This window comes from Leopardus geoffroyi, chromosome B1 (genome assembly GCF_018350155.1).
Source record: "Leopardus geoffroyi isolate Oge1 chromosome B1, O.geoffroyi_Oge1_pat1.0, whole genome shotgun sequence".
In the NCBI taxonomy this organism is placed as follows: Eukaryota; Metazoa; Chordata; class Mammalia; order Carnivora; family Felidae; genus Leopardus; species Leopardus geoffroyi.
In genome coordinates this window covers 114,901,759-114,917,346 of record NC_059327.1, presented here as the reverse complement: position 1 = coordinate 114,917,346, position 15,588 = coordinate 114,901,759, and the positions used below count along the sequence as shown (strand labels likewise).

The 15,588-nt window shown below is 46.7% G+C and overlaps 1 protein-coding gene across 1 annotated transcript in view; it reads left to right on the top strand.

Moving 5' to 3' along the window:
- The window catches only part of HADH (hydroxyacyl-CoA dehydrogenase), a 49,292-nt gene that overhangs the window by 28,055 nt on the left and 5,649 nt on the right, over positions 1 to 15,588 (top strand). The window contains exons 3-6 of the mRNA XM_045470942.1: positions 1,745 to 1,902; positions 5,625 to 5,751; positions 9,065 to 9,154; positions 13,440 to 13,512. Of these exons, the coding sequence (XP_045326898.1) occupies positions 1,745 to 1,902; positions 5,625 to 5,751; positions 9,065 to 9,154; positions 13,440 to 13,512 (448 nt within the window). The remainder of the gene's footprint in view (positions 1 to 1,744; positions 1,903 to 5,624; positions 5,752 to 9,064; positions 9,155 to 13,439; positions 13,513 to 15,588) is intronic.

The window sequence follows — 15,588 nt, the reverse complement described above, 5'->3', positions numbered from 1 at the left end:
TGATAGGGGGACCTGAGATAGGGCATATTGTGATGAGGGTGATGAGGGTCCAGATGGGGCCAGGGGTGGGGGACTGTTGCTAAGAGCCCTGGAAGTTGGAGTCAAGGACAGAGTGAGTCTGAGCCCAGGTCATCTGCATTTTTCATTTGTTTATTCTGTACACATCTGCTGCTTGTCTCCTTTGAGCAGAGGCTCTGGGCCCTGCTTGAAGGATTTAAAAAAAAAAAAAAAAAGTGGGTGGTGTGCTCCAGATGCACAGCTCCAGATGAGTGACTTCTTGGGAGTCTGGTGTCTTGGTGTTTCTCATCTGTGCCTGGGATGTGCTTGGAGGAGGGACGAGTCAGCTTCAGCTTGCCTCATTGACACACTGCATGCACTTTGTTCTGCACAGACCAGCACATCAGCCACTTGCTACAGGCGGCTGGGGCATCTTTTTCTAAAAAACAGTTTTCCAGGTACCACCTCAGACCTACTGAATCTGAATCTCTGGAGATGGGCCTAGGAGTCTATGTTTTGTTCTGCTCTTGGGGAGTGGAGAGAGGCCGATACTAATTACTGAATATATTTAGAGGTGCTGTCTTCTGCCCTGAGGTATGTCTGTGGAAATCTGGAGTCACAGATGAGACAAAGTTGGGACTGCAAGCTTTCTGCAAGCGGAGGCTGTGTCTGGCATGTTTTTGCAACACCAGTTGCTGGTTTGTGATGGGCAATTATTACTTGAAGAAGGATTGCTAAGTTTGGCTTTCTTACCCTCTCTTGCCCTCGCTCAGCTCTTCTCTTAAAAAAAAAATTTTTTTTAATGTTTATTTAATTTTGAGAGAGATGCACAGAGTGCCAGCAGGAGAGGGACAGAGAGAGAGGGAGACACAGAATCTGAAGCAGGCTCCAGGCTCTGAGCCATCAGCACAGAGCCTGATGGGGAGCTTGAACTCACAAACCGTGAGATCATGACCTGAGCCAAAGTCAGACACTTAATCGACTGAGCCACCCAGGCGCCCTGTCTGCCTTCTCTTAGAGATGAATAGTCAGGGGCACCTGGGTGGCTCAGTCGGTTAAGCATCAGACTTCGGCTCAGGTCATGATCTCACGGTTCGTGAGTTGACCCCTGCATTGGGTGATCACGAGCCCCACTTCTCTCTGTCTCTCTTTCTCTCTCTCTCCCCGTCTCTGTCTCTCTCTCTCTTTCTCTCTCTCTCTCTGCCCCTCCTGGGATATTCTGTCTCTCTGCCCCTCTTTCACTTGTGCCTTTCTCTCTTCAGGGTGGGGAAAAAAAAAAAAAAGAATAGTCAGCATCACCTCTCAGACTAATGAATGTCACTGAGCTAAGCTCTTACTCCTTTCCAGGCTCCCTGGAAGCCTGTTCCTGGAACGGTGCATGGCAGTCTGCTCACTCACTGAACAGATAGAGAGCAGGCCGATGCAGGTGCTGCAGGTGGACCATTTAGTAACTGGAATAGAGCTGACAAAGAGTGAAGGATTATGACCTGTACACGACAGTGATAGCTGACCAGCAGTTGGGACGTTCCCAGGCTGACTCTTGCCCTGGTGTCTAGAAGCATACTGAGATGCCATCGTCCCTAAACGGAAAAGTAGGGAGTTTTATTTCTTAGAATTCAGGACACATTCCAGTTGCCTCTGGGGCATGTTTGCCTGTCCTCGCCCTCCTCTCTCCTGCCTCAGCAAATCACAGCATTTTCTGGTGAGTCTGGTGAATACTCTCTTCTCCTTTCTTCCACTGTGTCAGGCGGGTGATGAATTTGTGGAGAAGACCCTGAACAGCATATCAACCAGCACGGATGCAGCATCTGTGGTCCACAGCACAGACCTGGTGGTGGAGGCCATCGTGGAAAACCTGAAGGTGAAGAACGAGCTCTTCAAGAGGCTGGACAAGTTTGCCTCTGAGTATGTGACCCTTGGGCATTCTTGTTGGTTTAAGGGCTCCCTTCCCTGGCTTGGGCTTTTCTCCCAGGAAGGAGTCTTTTGACACCAAGCCCGCTTCTCTTTTTAATATCACATAGCTGTTTCCAGAAGACCTGACACTGTTTCCCCTGTTCTCCATCCTCCCTGTCTGCTTCCCAAGGCTTGAGCTGCCTCCGTCTGATCCTTGTCCCAAAATGAGGGTGGAATTTCCCACAGGAAAGTGGAGGGTCCATTCAGAGACAGTCATCTGCCTGGGCCCTCCCAGGCCAGAGGACAAAGAGCTTGGGCATGTCCTCAGATGTCTGCTGAGGAAACTCACAGTAGTTTCATGACAAAATTACTTTTTTTGAGGACAACCTTCAGAATGGTGTAGTGTTTTGGTTTTTTTTTTTAATGTTTATGTTTGAGGGAGACAACATGAACAGGGGAGGAGCAGAGAGATAGGGAGACACAGAATCAGAAGCAGGCTCCAGGCTCTGAGCTGGCAGCACAGAGCCCGACGTGGGGCTCAAACCCACAAACTGCGAGATCATGACCTGAGCCGAAGTCGGACGCTTAACCGACTGAGCCACCGAGGTGCCCCAGAATGATGTAGTTGAAGGGAATGCCTCTCTGTCTACACAAAGTTCCCTGGGCTCTCCTGTTTTGAGCTTTATCTGGATTAAGTCAAAACACTTGGGAGCATTATGGGAGCATTGAGTTCTTCCCAGACTTCCTGGCAAAGGGTGGGAGAGGCGAGTCAGCCCCACGTAGGTGAGGCATACGGGCGCCTGGGGCTCAGAACTGGCGGTCTGAACAAGTGTCAGCAAGCTTTTGCGCGTGTGCAGCTCTCGTTCTCAGAATTTGGGACCTTCAGTTATATTTGACTTTAGGCTTTTGGCAGTTGTGACACCTGGCTGATTTATTCACACTCTCCTTGGGGCTTGCTTAGCCACACTTCACCTTTCCTGGTTAGCACTGAAAGTCAGAATAAGATTATATGACAAAAGCAATTCTTAGGCTGCCAGCGAGCAGCAGTTACAGAGAAACACTGGCATCCCAGCCTGCTGGAACGTGAGCCCTCTTAGCTGTATGGCCTGGTATCCGGAGAAGCCCTGCTTTTGACAAAGAGGAGACACCTGTCTTTCTGTCACCTTTGTATCACTCTGCTGATCAGTGTGCTCTTTCTCTTCACATTGACATTTAGGGTCTGCAAAAACAGAAAATTCTTTGGTCCAGGTATTGGCTCCCAAGTGAGCAGGGAGCCCTCTAAGGTAATAAACCACCTCCCACTCCAGGAAAGGTGTAGTCTAGAAGTTCGGCCTTTATTGAAATGATGGTCATTCTTTCGTGACAGTGACGGGTCTGACTGCCCTCTCATGTCAGTGTGAGTAACGGAAGGACTGTTAGGGGAAAGGTAGGTGGCCTGGGGCCGTGTCTCTCCCCCCTTCCCCCCCTTTCCTCTCTGACATTGGATGGTCATGAAGTCTTTCTGGCCCTCAGTTTTTATCATCTGTATTTGGAATGGGGGGTTAGGGGTAAATAGTTTCCAAGACCTTCCCAGTTCTAACCCTCTTAAGACTAGTTTCCCTAGTAATCTGCAAAATAGGGGTCATGGTACCTATTGCACAGGGTTGTTGAGGATACTAATCAATTGGACTCACATTTCCTGAGTGCCCGCTGTGTGTCAGGCACTGTACTAGGCTCTCTCACTTAGGTTGATGTAAAACAGATGTGGCATGCGACAGGGCACACCAGAGTAGGCACGCCATGGATGTGACTCTGCTTCTGGACACCAGCTGTCCTTCTCTACACTCTTGTTTTCATTTTAGACCACCTTTATTGAATACCTCCTAAGTTTTGTTTTTGTTTTTTTAGGCAGCTTGATTGAGATATATTTTCCTGTTAAGTTTTAGTTAATTCTGTAGCAGGAGTTTAGAATATGTTCTAGCATCAGAGTTCCAGGTGGAAGCCCTGATGCACCCTGGAAAAGAACATCACTTCCCTAACTGCAGTACAAAAAGTACCGATGAAAAGTTTGGCCAGAGCCCACGGTCTGTCCCAGCTGAGTCCTGTCTTTCCACTTCCAACAAAGTATGAACTCTCCAGTCTGCCTCAGCGCCCCCCACCCCCTCTTGCATTCTCCGTACTAAGGCTTGGAGGCGTTGCTAATGATCATCATGTTTGCTACTGATTTTCTGTTAAGTACATTTAGGAGAAAAGTAGTTTTTTGGGTACCTGAGTGTTAGGGAAAAACCAAAGACTGTCCAAGAGTCAAGTGTTTCAGGGAAAATGGTGAGGGTGTACTTTTTTGTGGAAGATAAGGCAACCCTGTATGTTTAATCTGTCCACACACAGTATTTGTGTGGAAGGAGGGCAGTGTGAGAGCTGATAGGAGCAGAGCTGGCCCAGCCCTACTGGGAGAGGTGTGTGAGGAAGAGGTGTCTTCCCCTTCTGGTCAAATACATGCTGGGAGAGCCTTGGATGGGAGACACTCGGGACTGGGCTCCTTTAATGAAATGTGCCCTCCAGTATGCCTTCATTTCTCCCTTTTGCAGACAAGTTGCCCTTCAAGTCGTGCTATAAACAGGTTCCGCATTATGAGGATAACAGCCCCTGCTAGCACAGCCTTGGATTGCGGTGGCCCTGATGCTGTGGTTCCTGGTGTGCAGCCTAACAGTGCTGCAGTGCAGCCACACTCATGTTTCTTCTCCTGTCCCCTCCTCTCCCATTCACCTCTGATTTCAAGCAGATTTAGTTTTGCCTTTTGGGTAGGCTACACTGCCCACCCCCCCACCCCCACCCCAGTCTGGTCAGTAAGGGACCCCTCTCCTTCATGCACTGACCAGGCCATTATGGTTCTAAATAGTATTAGGCAGTTCTATGTATGTTTACCCACAAGGTGGTGCTGTAGGAAAGCCTAGAAGTCTTTGAAGATTTGCCTGTAATACCTTTGGCACCCCACTTTACTGTGGTCTTTAAAAACTGAATTTGGTTTAAATAAATATGGATTCTTAAAAATTAATATTATACAACACACAAAAAAGATGGTACTGCTGTTTGAGGAGATTTTATAAGCACAATACTTAGAACTATGTTTACAATGTACATGTCTCCTTCCTTCCCCAGACCTACCTGTGTAACTTTAAAACATTTTTTGGACCATGTTGGTTTTCTTCTGTTTGCATTTTAATTCCCTTTAAGTGGAAAATTAAAACTTTTAACTTGAGGGGAAAAGATCTTAGTTAATGTTTCTCATCTGTTTCATCTGATGTTTCTCATTGAGGATTCAGGTGTTTCTTTACAATTTTTTTGTTTATTTTGAGAGTCTCTGATGCATCCGTTCTTTCATTAGTCTGTGCTCATTTAGGTTTCATTTTGTGACTGAGGTTAAGTAGTAGCCTCCTTTTTTCCTACGTATCATGAAAATTAACTAGTGAAAGTAGAGAAATGTTTCTCCCTAAAATTAATGAAAGATTGGTAAAGACTAGATATACCTTTGGAACAGGTAGCTTTTAAATTACCTAATTTAAAATTTCAGAATTTGAATGAAACTGGTCACTTGATTTCAGCTTCCTGGATAAAGATCTCCCTGACTTCCTCCAGGGATCAGGACGATAGATCGGGGCAGCAGGCAGTCACCTTGTGCAGTCGCACCCAGAGCAGTCCTCTTTGTTTCCAGAGATGGGACTCATTCCGACACTCCGCCATCTTTCTCTCCACAGACACACAATCTTTGCCAGCAACACTTCCTCTCTGCACATCACAGACATAGCCAATGCCACCACAAGACAGGACCGATTCGCCGGGCTCCATTTCTTCAACCCAGTGCCCATGATGAAGCTTGTGGAGGTCAGTGGGCTCACGCGTGTCTGGTGGCTCTGCCGGCTCCCCCAGCCCTGCTCTCTGCCTCATACCCTGGCTGCTACCGGGGATTGCTCTGGGTGGATATGAACGGGAGGGCGGAAGATGGTCTTTGTGCTTGAGTTTCTCTGGCCGCAGTCTGTCCTTCCAGAGCCAGAAGAGGAAAGAGCACCTAATGTCTAGGAAGGCTGTTGTGCTTTGTTCCTTTGCAGCCCGGTGTTCTGACCAGTGATGGCCAGAAGGGCTGCTAGCTTTGTGAAGTGTCATGTACTTACTTGCGCCGTATTTGATGGGTAGTGCAGAGAGAGGCATCTGGCTGGGAAGACAGCACCAAAGACCACTGGCTTGATGAGACCACAGAGGGCAGAGCCACATGTGTTTATACTGTCTCAGTGGGGTCAGTTTGCTCCAGGCTGTAAATGGAATTTTATTAGCCTGGTTTTACACAGGAGCTGCTGTACCACCTTGTCCGCCATTCCTGAGGTGAATTCTGGCCCAGGTAACAGGGCCTTGGTATTGTCCTCAGATGAGGCACACCTCCCATGTGTTTTGATCACAGCTATTAAAGCAGCTCCCCCGTAGCCTGAACCTCCTGACCACAGACCCTTGAGATGGAGGGGAGTGGGCCCTCAGTGATCCTGTTTGGGCTGCTTCTGCTTGTTTGCCTGGAGACTTGGGTACCTGGAGACAAGTCACAATAGACACTTTGCACCTGAAATGTGGCAGCTTGCCTTTTACAGGGGGCTAATTACAGGGTCTGAGGAGCAGCGCTGTTAAGCTTTTGTTCTGAGGCTGAAGAGTTATTGTCGTGCGAAGTGTGGGGGATGTGGAGCCAGGCAGACCTGGGTGGGGGAGGTTTCCGGGGCTCCCTGGGAGAGTCTCAGGGTCTGCTTTCTCCTCCCAGCGCTTTCCCTCCTTCATCCTGCATGCCCCCACCCCCCACCCCTCTTAAGCTTTTGCCTCTAGTTGAGTGATGACTATAGAGTTCCTTGTGGTTAGACAGCTCTTGACCCATCTGCGATAGGAATTTATCCGTTCCGCTAACGTTGCTTCTCAGCTTCTTCCAGTGTTCTCCCACTTTGGCTGTTTTTGAAGAAGTTAAGGATTGGAGGGGAGGGGGGAATGAAAGAAACTTCGTTTATCCTTATGCAGAAAAGAGCAAAAGAGACAGAATGGATTTTCAACATTTCAGTGCTTAGGATCTAATTACTGTCTTTAGTTACTGTATCAGTACATGTGTTTTGGAGATAAAGACACATTTTATAGATTTACTTCAAACAGTAATAATGCTGTTTTCAACTGCATTTATCTAATAATGTCCATCTATGTATTTGGAAATGTAGCACGTTGGTTGTTAACAGCCAATGCTTAGCAAATGTTACCATTTTCTAGAAAATGTTTTCTAAAAGTGCTCTTTATTCATTTTTTTATTCTTGGGTGTTTGCATATGTGTTGCTGGTGGTGAGCATGAAAATGAATCATATCCTGAGTTGAGCAGCTCTTCATTACTTGGGACTGGACTCATATGTGTGTATATATTTTTTCCAGTCTATATTGGAACTATAAGCAGAATATCTATGGCACATTGCTGTTTGTTGAATGGGTGGTTAAATATGCATCCTCCTTTTAAACCGACAAATTATGTTTGAAACTCTATAATTAGCAACCTTTGTCCTAGTTCAATCTATGGGGTTCTGTTGGAGACCTTTTCACACTTCCTTTTGAATAACTCTTGGTGCTGTTTGATTTATGGTGTTTGCAGAGCAGACCTCTGGCCCATCTCATCCCATCCCTCCTCCCCATCTTCGTGGTGCTTTTTTCTGTGCTACTCCTTTGCTTCCCTTAATGTCCTAACGTACCACCACACCCCAAGCTGTGATCACATTAAACGTGGACGATGATGATTCTCTTCATTTGTAGAGCACCTTTCATCCTGCACAGATACTAGCTCATTAAGCCACACAGCCCTCTTACAAGATGGATGATATGTCAAGTATCATTACCCCATTGCATAGTAGAGAGGTGAGGCGTGGGGGATGACGGAGTTGTCTGACCTCATATAAAGGGTCTAATGTAGAAGCCAAGCCTGTTTGCTTTGACTCTTGTTGAAGTTCCTTAACTGGCATTTAAATAAATTAACCTGGGTCTCTCTCTGTTTGCCAAAATCTAGTTCCTGACAGGTGAATTCTCTAAATGTGTCCTGGGGGCTGACTGCCCCGCATGGTGCTTGGTGCCACCTCCTGGAGGGCCAGGCCACTGTGAGTGGGGTGGTGGTCGTACCCCTGGCACGGCACCTCATGGGCCCAGGGCCTATCAGGAGGCAGGCCCAGCTTTGGGCCCCTGTTTGCTAGAAATGAAGATTTTCCTCTGTGGGATGAGCCTGTTCTGATGCGAAACAAGCCGGTGGGCTTTGGGGTGCCTGTGGGAGAGGGTGGACTGCTGGGGGGGATACTCATCTTAGAGTCAGAGAGACCTGTGACTGTGCTCTCCTGGGGCAGGGGCACACCCTCCTCATCCAGACTAAGAGAAAGTGGTACTCCAGGCAGAGTACTTTAAGGGCAGTTCTCCTATTCCGGAGACTTCCGCCTACCTCCCTGAAGTAACCACGGTAGCAATTAAAAGAGTAACAAAAGCCAGCATTTACTGAGCACTTTATACCTCCTAGGAGCTGCACTTAATGCTTTTCCTCCTAATCTAATTCCATTGTCTCCTGACCTCAACTCCTTGAGCTCATAGAGTGAATTCAGTGTCCTTTCAAGAAACTTGCCCAGGGTCACAGAGCCAGTATGGTGTGATGGGGATTCGAACCCAGGTCTTTCACAGGGACAAAGTCTGTAAAACTCTCCTACACACATACACATTTATATTTTTGTTAAAAAAAATTTTTTTTTTAATGTTTTATTTTTATTTTTGACGGGGGGGGGGGGGGCAGAGAGAGAGGGAGACAGAGGATCCAAAGCAGGCTCTGCACAGTCAGCAGGGAGCCCAATGTGGGGTTCGAACTCATGAACTACGAGATCATGACCTGAGCTGAAGTTGAATGCTTAATTGACTGAGCCGCCTGGGCGCCCCTACACGTATATATTTTAAGGCTTGATTGTGTACATTCTGTGTGGTACTTCACTGTCTTAAGGTGAACATTTTGCTAAACTCTTTGTTTCTGACTTGAGATCCTTCTATTCTGTAACTCAAATTACTTTGCCACCTTGTGTGTAGACATTTAACATCAATGTCTCCCTGAGTCGTTCTACTGCAGTTGTTTGCTAACTCTCTGGTCATAATCTCTGCTTTGCATTTCCAGGTCATAAAGACACCAATGACCAGCCAGAAGACAGTTGAATCTCTGGTAGACTTCAGCAAAGCCCTGGGAAAGCATCCTGTTTCTTGTAAGGTAGGGTATAGGTACCTTCGGAAGGGGGATGGTTTTCCTCAGAACTGACTTATTGGGGTGGAATTCTTCTGTAGAAAGATGTGAAAGCTGGGGATCGCTTAACGACAGGTCTGTCTGTGGGCTGCAGAGTGCAAGCTGGGGCTCTTTTCTAGTTTGCCGGCAGCGGAGCCAGACTCCTAAGCCTTGCCCAAGGCCATGAGGTAGATAGTTTGAGGTCTGAATGGAGCCAGAGCTTCAGGTGAATAGAAAACTTCTCTCTGGGTCTTGGCCTTTGTTGACGAGTTGCTGTGTTTCCATAAATGGTTTCTGTTACCCTATTGGCTTTAGCCCCTGTGGGCTCAGGGGAGCCCAGGAGCCTGTGTTTGAGGCACAGCCAGGTAGCCACATGCATCCTGCATCCTGAACTGAAAACCAGTGCTTCACGTGGTGAAAGAACACGACAGGTGGTTAGGAATGTGATGAAAGAGGAAGAGCCCACTCCCCTAGGTAGCGTGAACGAAGCTGTTTCTCAGGGATGTAGGGATGCGGTGTTGTGGTTTTGTCTTGTGTCTTGTTTTTCATTAAAAAGCATGGCCGAGTGGGAAGCATGCCTCTGGGCTTTTTTCCCTTCTTGAGATATTCAGTTATTATATGTGAAATTACCCCAGCTGCTGTCACCTACATTGTTTTGATTTCCTTCAGTCTCCATTTGCTGCCGTTCCTCTTCAGTCCTCCCAAAACTTAGGGCTACACTTCTGTGTGGCTTGACAGTTTTTCTAGATTGGCGGCTGTGTCATACCATTACAGATTTTTACAAGCATGCGTCTACTTTTCTGACCTGAAAGTTTTCTATCATTGTGGTTCTTCTTACAGTATGCTCTTCCTTTCTAAAATATTCTCCAGTTTGAAGTCACAGAATTGTAGTAACCTATGAAAACTCCTATCGTTCATGAATCATCTGAATAAGCCATCTGTCGATGTGGACCCCGTTGCCTGAGAGAGCAGACTCATGTGTAGTCCCCCTAATCCAGGACTGTTATTACAGAATCTTGTTTTTAAACACTCATTCTTTGTTTTGTTTTAAATTGTGTGGATTTTTAAAAAAATCACAGCAATCATCAGATGTTACAGTTGCACTTTCTTACTGGTTTATGCTTTGTTAGTGGCAGAAAGTAGTAACGGTGTGAGAACATTGATGTGTAGCAAGTCAAAAGCTGGATAAGAAAGTGGAAGTTCAGGGACAGCCAGTGATTATCTTTAGCAGCATAATCATTAATTTGTGGAGAGTGATGATCCATTCTTCCATTGGAGTGGCCACAGCAGGTGCGGAGGTAGGAATAAAATTGCCCCTGTTATGTCATTTCAGAGCTCTTTCCCCAGGTGATACCTGAAAGCTTTCTGGTCAGTTATTCAGGCTCTCAGTGAAGCATCCAGACAATATAAGGCAGCCACAAAGAACGAAGGTCAGCAGACTTCTCTGTAGAGGGCCAGATGGTCAATATACAGTCTCTGTTGTAACTACCTGGCTCTGTTGTTGGAAGGGGGGCGTAAGCAGAGAGTACAAGTGGGCACGAGGGCCAGTGCTGCAGTGAGACTGTACAGAAGCAGGCTGTGGGCTGGGTGTGGCCTGCGGGACTGCAGTAGACCAACACCCGGAGTAGCAGAATGACACTGATGCACCTGGAAGTGTGTCTTTCTTTGTAGTGAAACTTTGTGAGGAGAGTGTGGTGTAAAAAGGTTCAGGCCATGGACTCTGGAGCCAGCACGACTGGGTTCAGATCCTGGCTCTGGCACTTGTTAGCTGTATACCCTCCGGCAAGTTCCTTAACCTAGCTCTGCCTCAGTGTCCTCTCCCCCTGTAAAGGTAGTAACAGTGCTTGTCTCACAGGGTTATTATCAGGAATAAATGGATTAATATTTTTAAAGTACTGGCACATAGCAAGTAAACAAAGTACATTTATAAATGAGCATGAGAAGTCTAAGGTATACAATTACATAAAATTAAATTACTTTATTAAGGGACTATGTCTCTTTACATTCTAGTTGATATAACAATACCGTGAGAGTGTATGTGTCTGAATCATCACCAGCATTGAATATTAGTATTATGGGGGAAAAAAAACCCTTGCCAGGGGCGCCTGGGTGGCGCAGTCGGTTAAGCGTCCGACTTCAACCAGGTCACGATCTCGCGGTCCGTGAGTTCGAGCCCCGCGTCGGGCTCTGGGCTGATGGCTCAGAGCCTGGAGCCTGTTTCCGATTCTGTGTCTCCCTCTGTCTCTGCCCCTCCTCCGTTCATGCTCTGTCTCTCTCTGTCCCAAAAATAAATAAACGTTGAAAAAAAAAAAAAAAAAAAAAAAAACCCTTGCCGATAATCTTATTTGCAAAATGCTATTGTATTCTAATGAGTACTTCTTTGGTTACTACTAAGTGTGAATATTTTGTGAATTTTAGCACTTTTTGGTTATTGAGCTCTGTGCGCCCATTATGTGGATATTAACTTTGTATAAAGCTCCATGTATTATAATTGGAGTAGATGTTTTCCCCAGAGTACTTCCGACTTCTAACCTTATATATGTGTGCTTCATATACCATGGCTTCAGTTTTCGCGATAAACTTTTTGAAGTTGAAAAGCACTTTCGCCCTAGTTATAAAGTCAGCATTATTTCATTAATATAACTGTGGATACACTGATAAAGCTGTTTGTTCATTTCTTTGTTCCAATGGGGACTGGGGTAGTAGAGAGTAAAAGGAGGTACAAATCATGTGGCTTTATTGCCTGGCTTACACAGCATGCAGTCAGTTTAGCTGTAAGAGTAATGCAGGAGGGAGGCCATCTTTCATTCAGACCTTTATGGAGTACCCAGTGTGTGCTAGAAATGGTACCCAAGGCCCAGGGCTAGAGTGAGGATTTCTGTCTGCAGGAACATCACAGCCTTTTGTTAAAATGACACCATTTACTGGGAGGTGAAGGAAAAAAAAAAAAAAAAAAGTTAGAGTGGGAGAGAGCCAAAGCATAAGAGACTCTTAAAAACTGAGAACAAAAAAAAATTAAAAAAAAAAAAAAAAAAAAAAAAGGGGCACCTGGGTGGCGCAGTCGGTTAAGTGTCCGACTTCAGCCAGGTCACGATCTCGCGGTCCGTGAGTTCGAGCCCCGCGTCAGGCTCTGGGCTCATGGCTCAGAGCCTGGAGCCTGTTTCCGATTCTGTGTCTCCCTTCTCTCTGCCCCTCCCCCGTTCATGCTCTCTCTCTCTCTGTCCCCAAAATAAATAAACGTTGAAAAAAAAAATTAAAAAAAAACAAAAAAAACAACTGAGAACAAACTGAGGGTTGATGGGGGGTGGGAGGGAGGGGAGGGTGGGGGATGGGTATTGAGGAGGGCACCTTTTGGGATGAGCACTGGGGGTTGTATGGAAACCAATCTGACAATAAACTTCATATATTAAAAAAAAATTACACCATTTACTTAGTGGAAATCAGCTTTACATAAATACCACCGAAAAAATTACCACCCCAACCTGCCCCACAGTTCCCCAAAGAGATCAGTAGGCCTCCAGGAGAGATGATCAATGTGAATGCGGAACAAGTGGATGAAAGAGGTGTGCAGTGCAAGAGGGTCATCCCGGATACAGGGGCCATGAAAGGCCAGCGGGTGTCAGGGCATCTGCTTGTCTGTCCCAGCACCTGTCCCCAGCTCAGCTGCCATGTTCCATGCACTGGTGCACAAGAAAATCCTGAGTAGCCCAAGAATGGCTCCAGGGATCCCGGGAAGCAGCGCTCCTGTGAGGGTTGTTCAAGATGGGAGCACACCTTCTCTAGATTCCTGCAAGGGATGTGGGAAAGGAGAGGAGTAAAGGGCTCCCTCCCATTTGAGTATAGAGCCATGTGCACAGCATGCTAGTGTTTTCTGATTTATCTTCACAACTTGTGGAAATTATTACTCCCATTTCACAAATGATGAAACTGATTTCAGAATGTCACAAAGTCAGGAACTACTAAAACTTGAACCCAGATCTGCCTGCCTTCAAAGCTGTGTTTTTTCCAGTGACCTATCTGCCTCTGTCTGCCTTTATTCCTGCAGTGGGGGCATCTAGGTTTGAATTTTTCTTCAAGTATTATAATTGTTGGATATATTATTATGTATGATGGCAATAGGGCTGTGCTGGTATTTTGAAACAAATTTTGAAAATGCAGAGCTTGATAAATGTGGGTGATACAATGCACAGGGAGAAGGGGCAGTCTGGTGACTTCACAAAAGATTAAGTTCAGTGAAAATTCCCTTGTCTTTTATTTTTCTCTCCTAAAACAGGACACTCCTGGGTTCATTGTGAACCGTCTCCTGGTGCCATACCTCCTGGAAGCGATCAGGCTGCATGAACGAGGTAGCTGTCCTAACCCAGGCTGGGGGCACCTGCTCATTGGGAGTGCTCAAGCAGGCCCTGTAGGAAAGGCTGGGCCACACACAGTGTGGGAGGAGCCTCTGTTTTTTAGCTTTGTGAACCAGCCTCACCCTGGACCCTAGGACCTTTGTCATAGTGTTCCCTGGGCCTCCTGGGTTCCCTATGAGGCCTCTGAGCCTCTGAGATGTGGCCCTGGAACTGACCCCCACCCCTTACAGTCTCAGCCAGAGCAAGTGTGTGGCCAGCCTGGATTTATATCCTAAATCTCTGCTTTTGATGAAACGATTTCCTGCTTATAATAATAATAATAATACTGTAAAAATCACTGGGCTAGGGGACCTTTAAAGTTCCTTAAAGTTCTAAAATTTGTGAGAGTGTGACAGGTGGTGGGAGGTAAGTGACAACAACTGTTTATAAGAACCTTCCCCATCCTTAGTAAATGATGCCGCGATGCATTTTTTTTTTTTAAACCTTGCTTTTCTCAATACTTGTTGATTGACAAAGAATGATTTCCCCTGTTGTAGAAATATAAAACTCAGGACATAGTCCAAGGTTATAAAATGGCATTCAGCCTCCTGCCTAGCTTCTCCACCACATTTCTGGAGAGGTAACAAGCATGTCTGCTTCTGAGGCAAATAGGCCTTAATAGGACTGGATAAAAAGCAAGTGTAATTGTTTTCAGTTACTTCATTCACAAATGCTCACTCTTTGAGAATGTCATTTTTGAAACAAAATATTTACACCAGCTCTTCCAGAGAGATGAAAGCACATTTGCTTCCTCAAAATCTGCTTTAAATATTAAAACTTTTCTCTGTTTTATGGAAGCATTTGCCACACTTGCTCCAAGATCAAACCAACACTTCTGTGTTTATCTATCAACAAATATGCCTAATTACACCTCAAAGAATGCGTGAAGTGTTTTACCCTACTTTGAAAGGCAGGTGTTTTTTTTTGTTTTTTTTTTAATGTAATGTTTTAGAACGTAGCATGTGGGTAATCTACCTCTTAATGGGGTTTTTTTTCCCCCCCACCAAAACATACTGTCACTTTGATATATTTTCAGATATACCTTGTATCTGATTGTAAGTTGAGAGGCATTTTCTGGTCTTTGCTCCCCTCGCACTGGCAGTGGGCCCTGTGACCCTCCCTATCACATGCCACCTGTGAGGTGAAGCCAGAAAGGGGTCCGACCCCAGGGGGATATGTTCTTAGACTGCCCGTGGTGCTGCCCACAGCAGCCCAGCACTGCTCGCCCCTTTGCCCCATTCCCCACGGCTGCTTGGGGCCTGTGGGCCAGAGCAGCTGGGGTCACGTCTGGGGTCATGTCTGGGGTCCATGTGTCACACTCCTCAGGCTCCTTACCATGTCCCCGTGCCCCACGCTGCTGCCCCCTCTTCTGGTGCACTGAGCAGGGTGCTTAGCTGCCACCCCCCACCGTGTCTCCGTGTGCCCGCACAGTGCACTGAGCAGCTGGCTGGACTGCATCACTTCTACTTTGAAACCTGAAGCTGTCTTGGATTCTTCCTCTCTCGTCTGTCACAATGATACTCATTTGTCATGTTGTCCAGGAGGGTGAGGAGACGCTGCATGCCGGGCCTGCCCCCACATAGCCGGGGGAGTGTCAGGGTCCAGCAGCAGAGTCGTGCAGTGAAGACACTCATGACTTTGTTTAGCCCGGCCTTTTCCAAACCTCTCTGGGGAGAATTTCTTTGTACAACACTGTCCTAGTCATTTGGGGCTCCCGTATCACAAATACCACAGACTGTGTAGCATATAAACAACAGACGTTTATTTCTCACAGTTGTGGAGGCTGGAAGTCCAAGGCCAGGGTTCCAGATGGTGGGGTTCTGGTGAGGGCCCTTCCCTGGGCTGCACGCTGCTGACTTCTCATTGTATTTTCACGTGGTGGGGAGCAGGAAGAGGAAGCCAGCTCTCCTGACTCTTTCACAGGCTCTCATGCCATCCTCGGGCTCCACCCTCATGGCCTCACCTAATCCTGATCACCTCCCAGAGGCCCACCTCTGTTACTGTCATGTCAGGGGCTGGGTTTCCACGTGT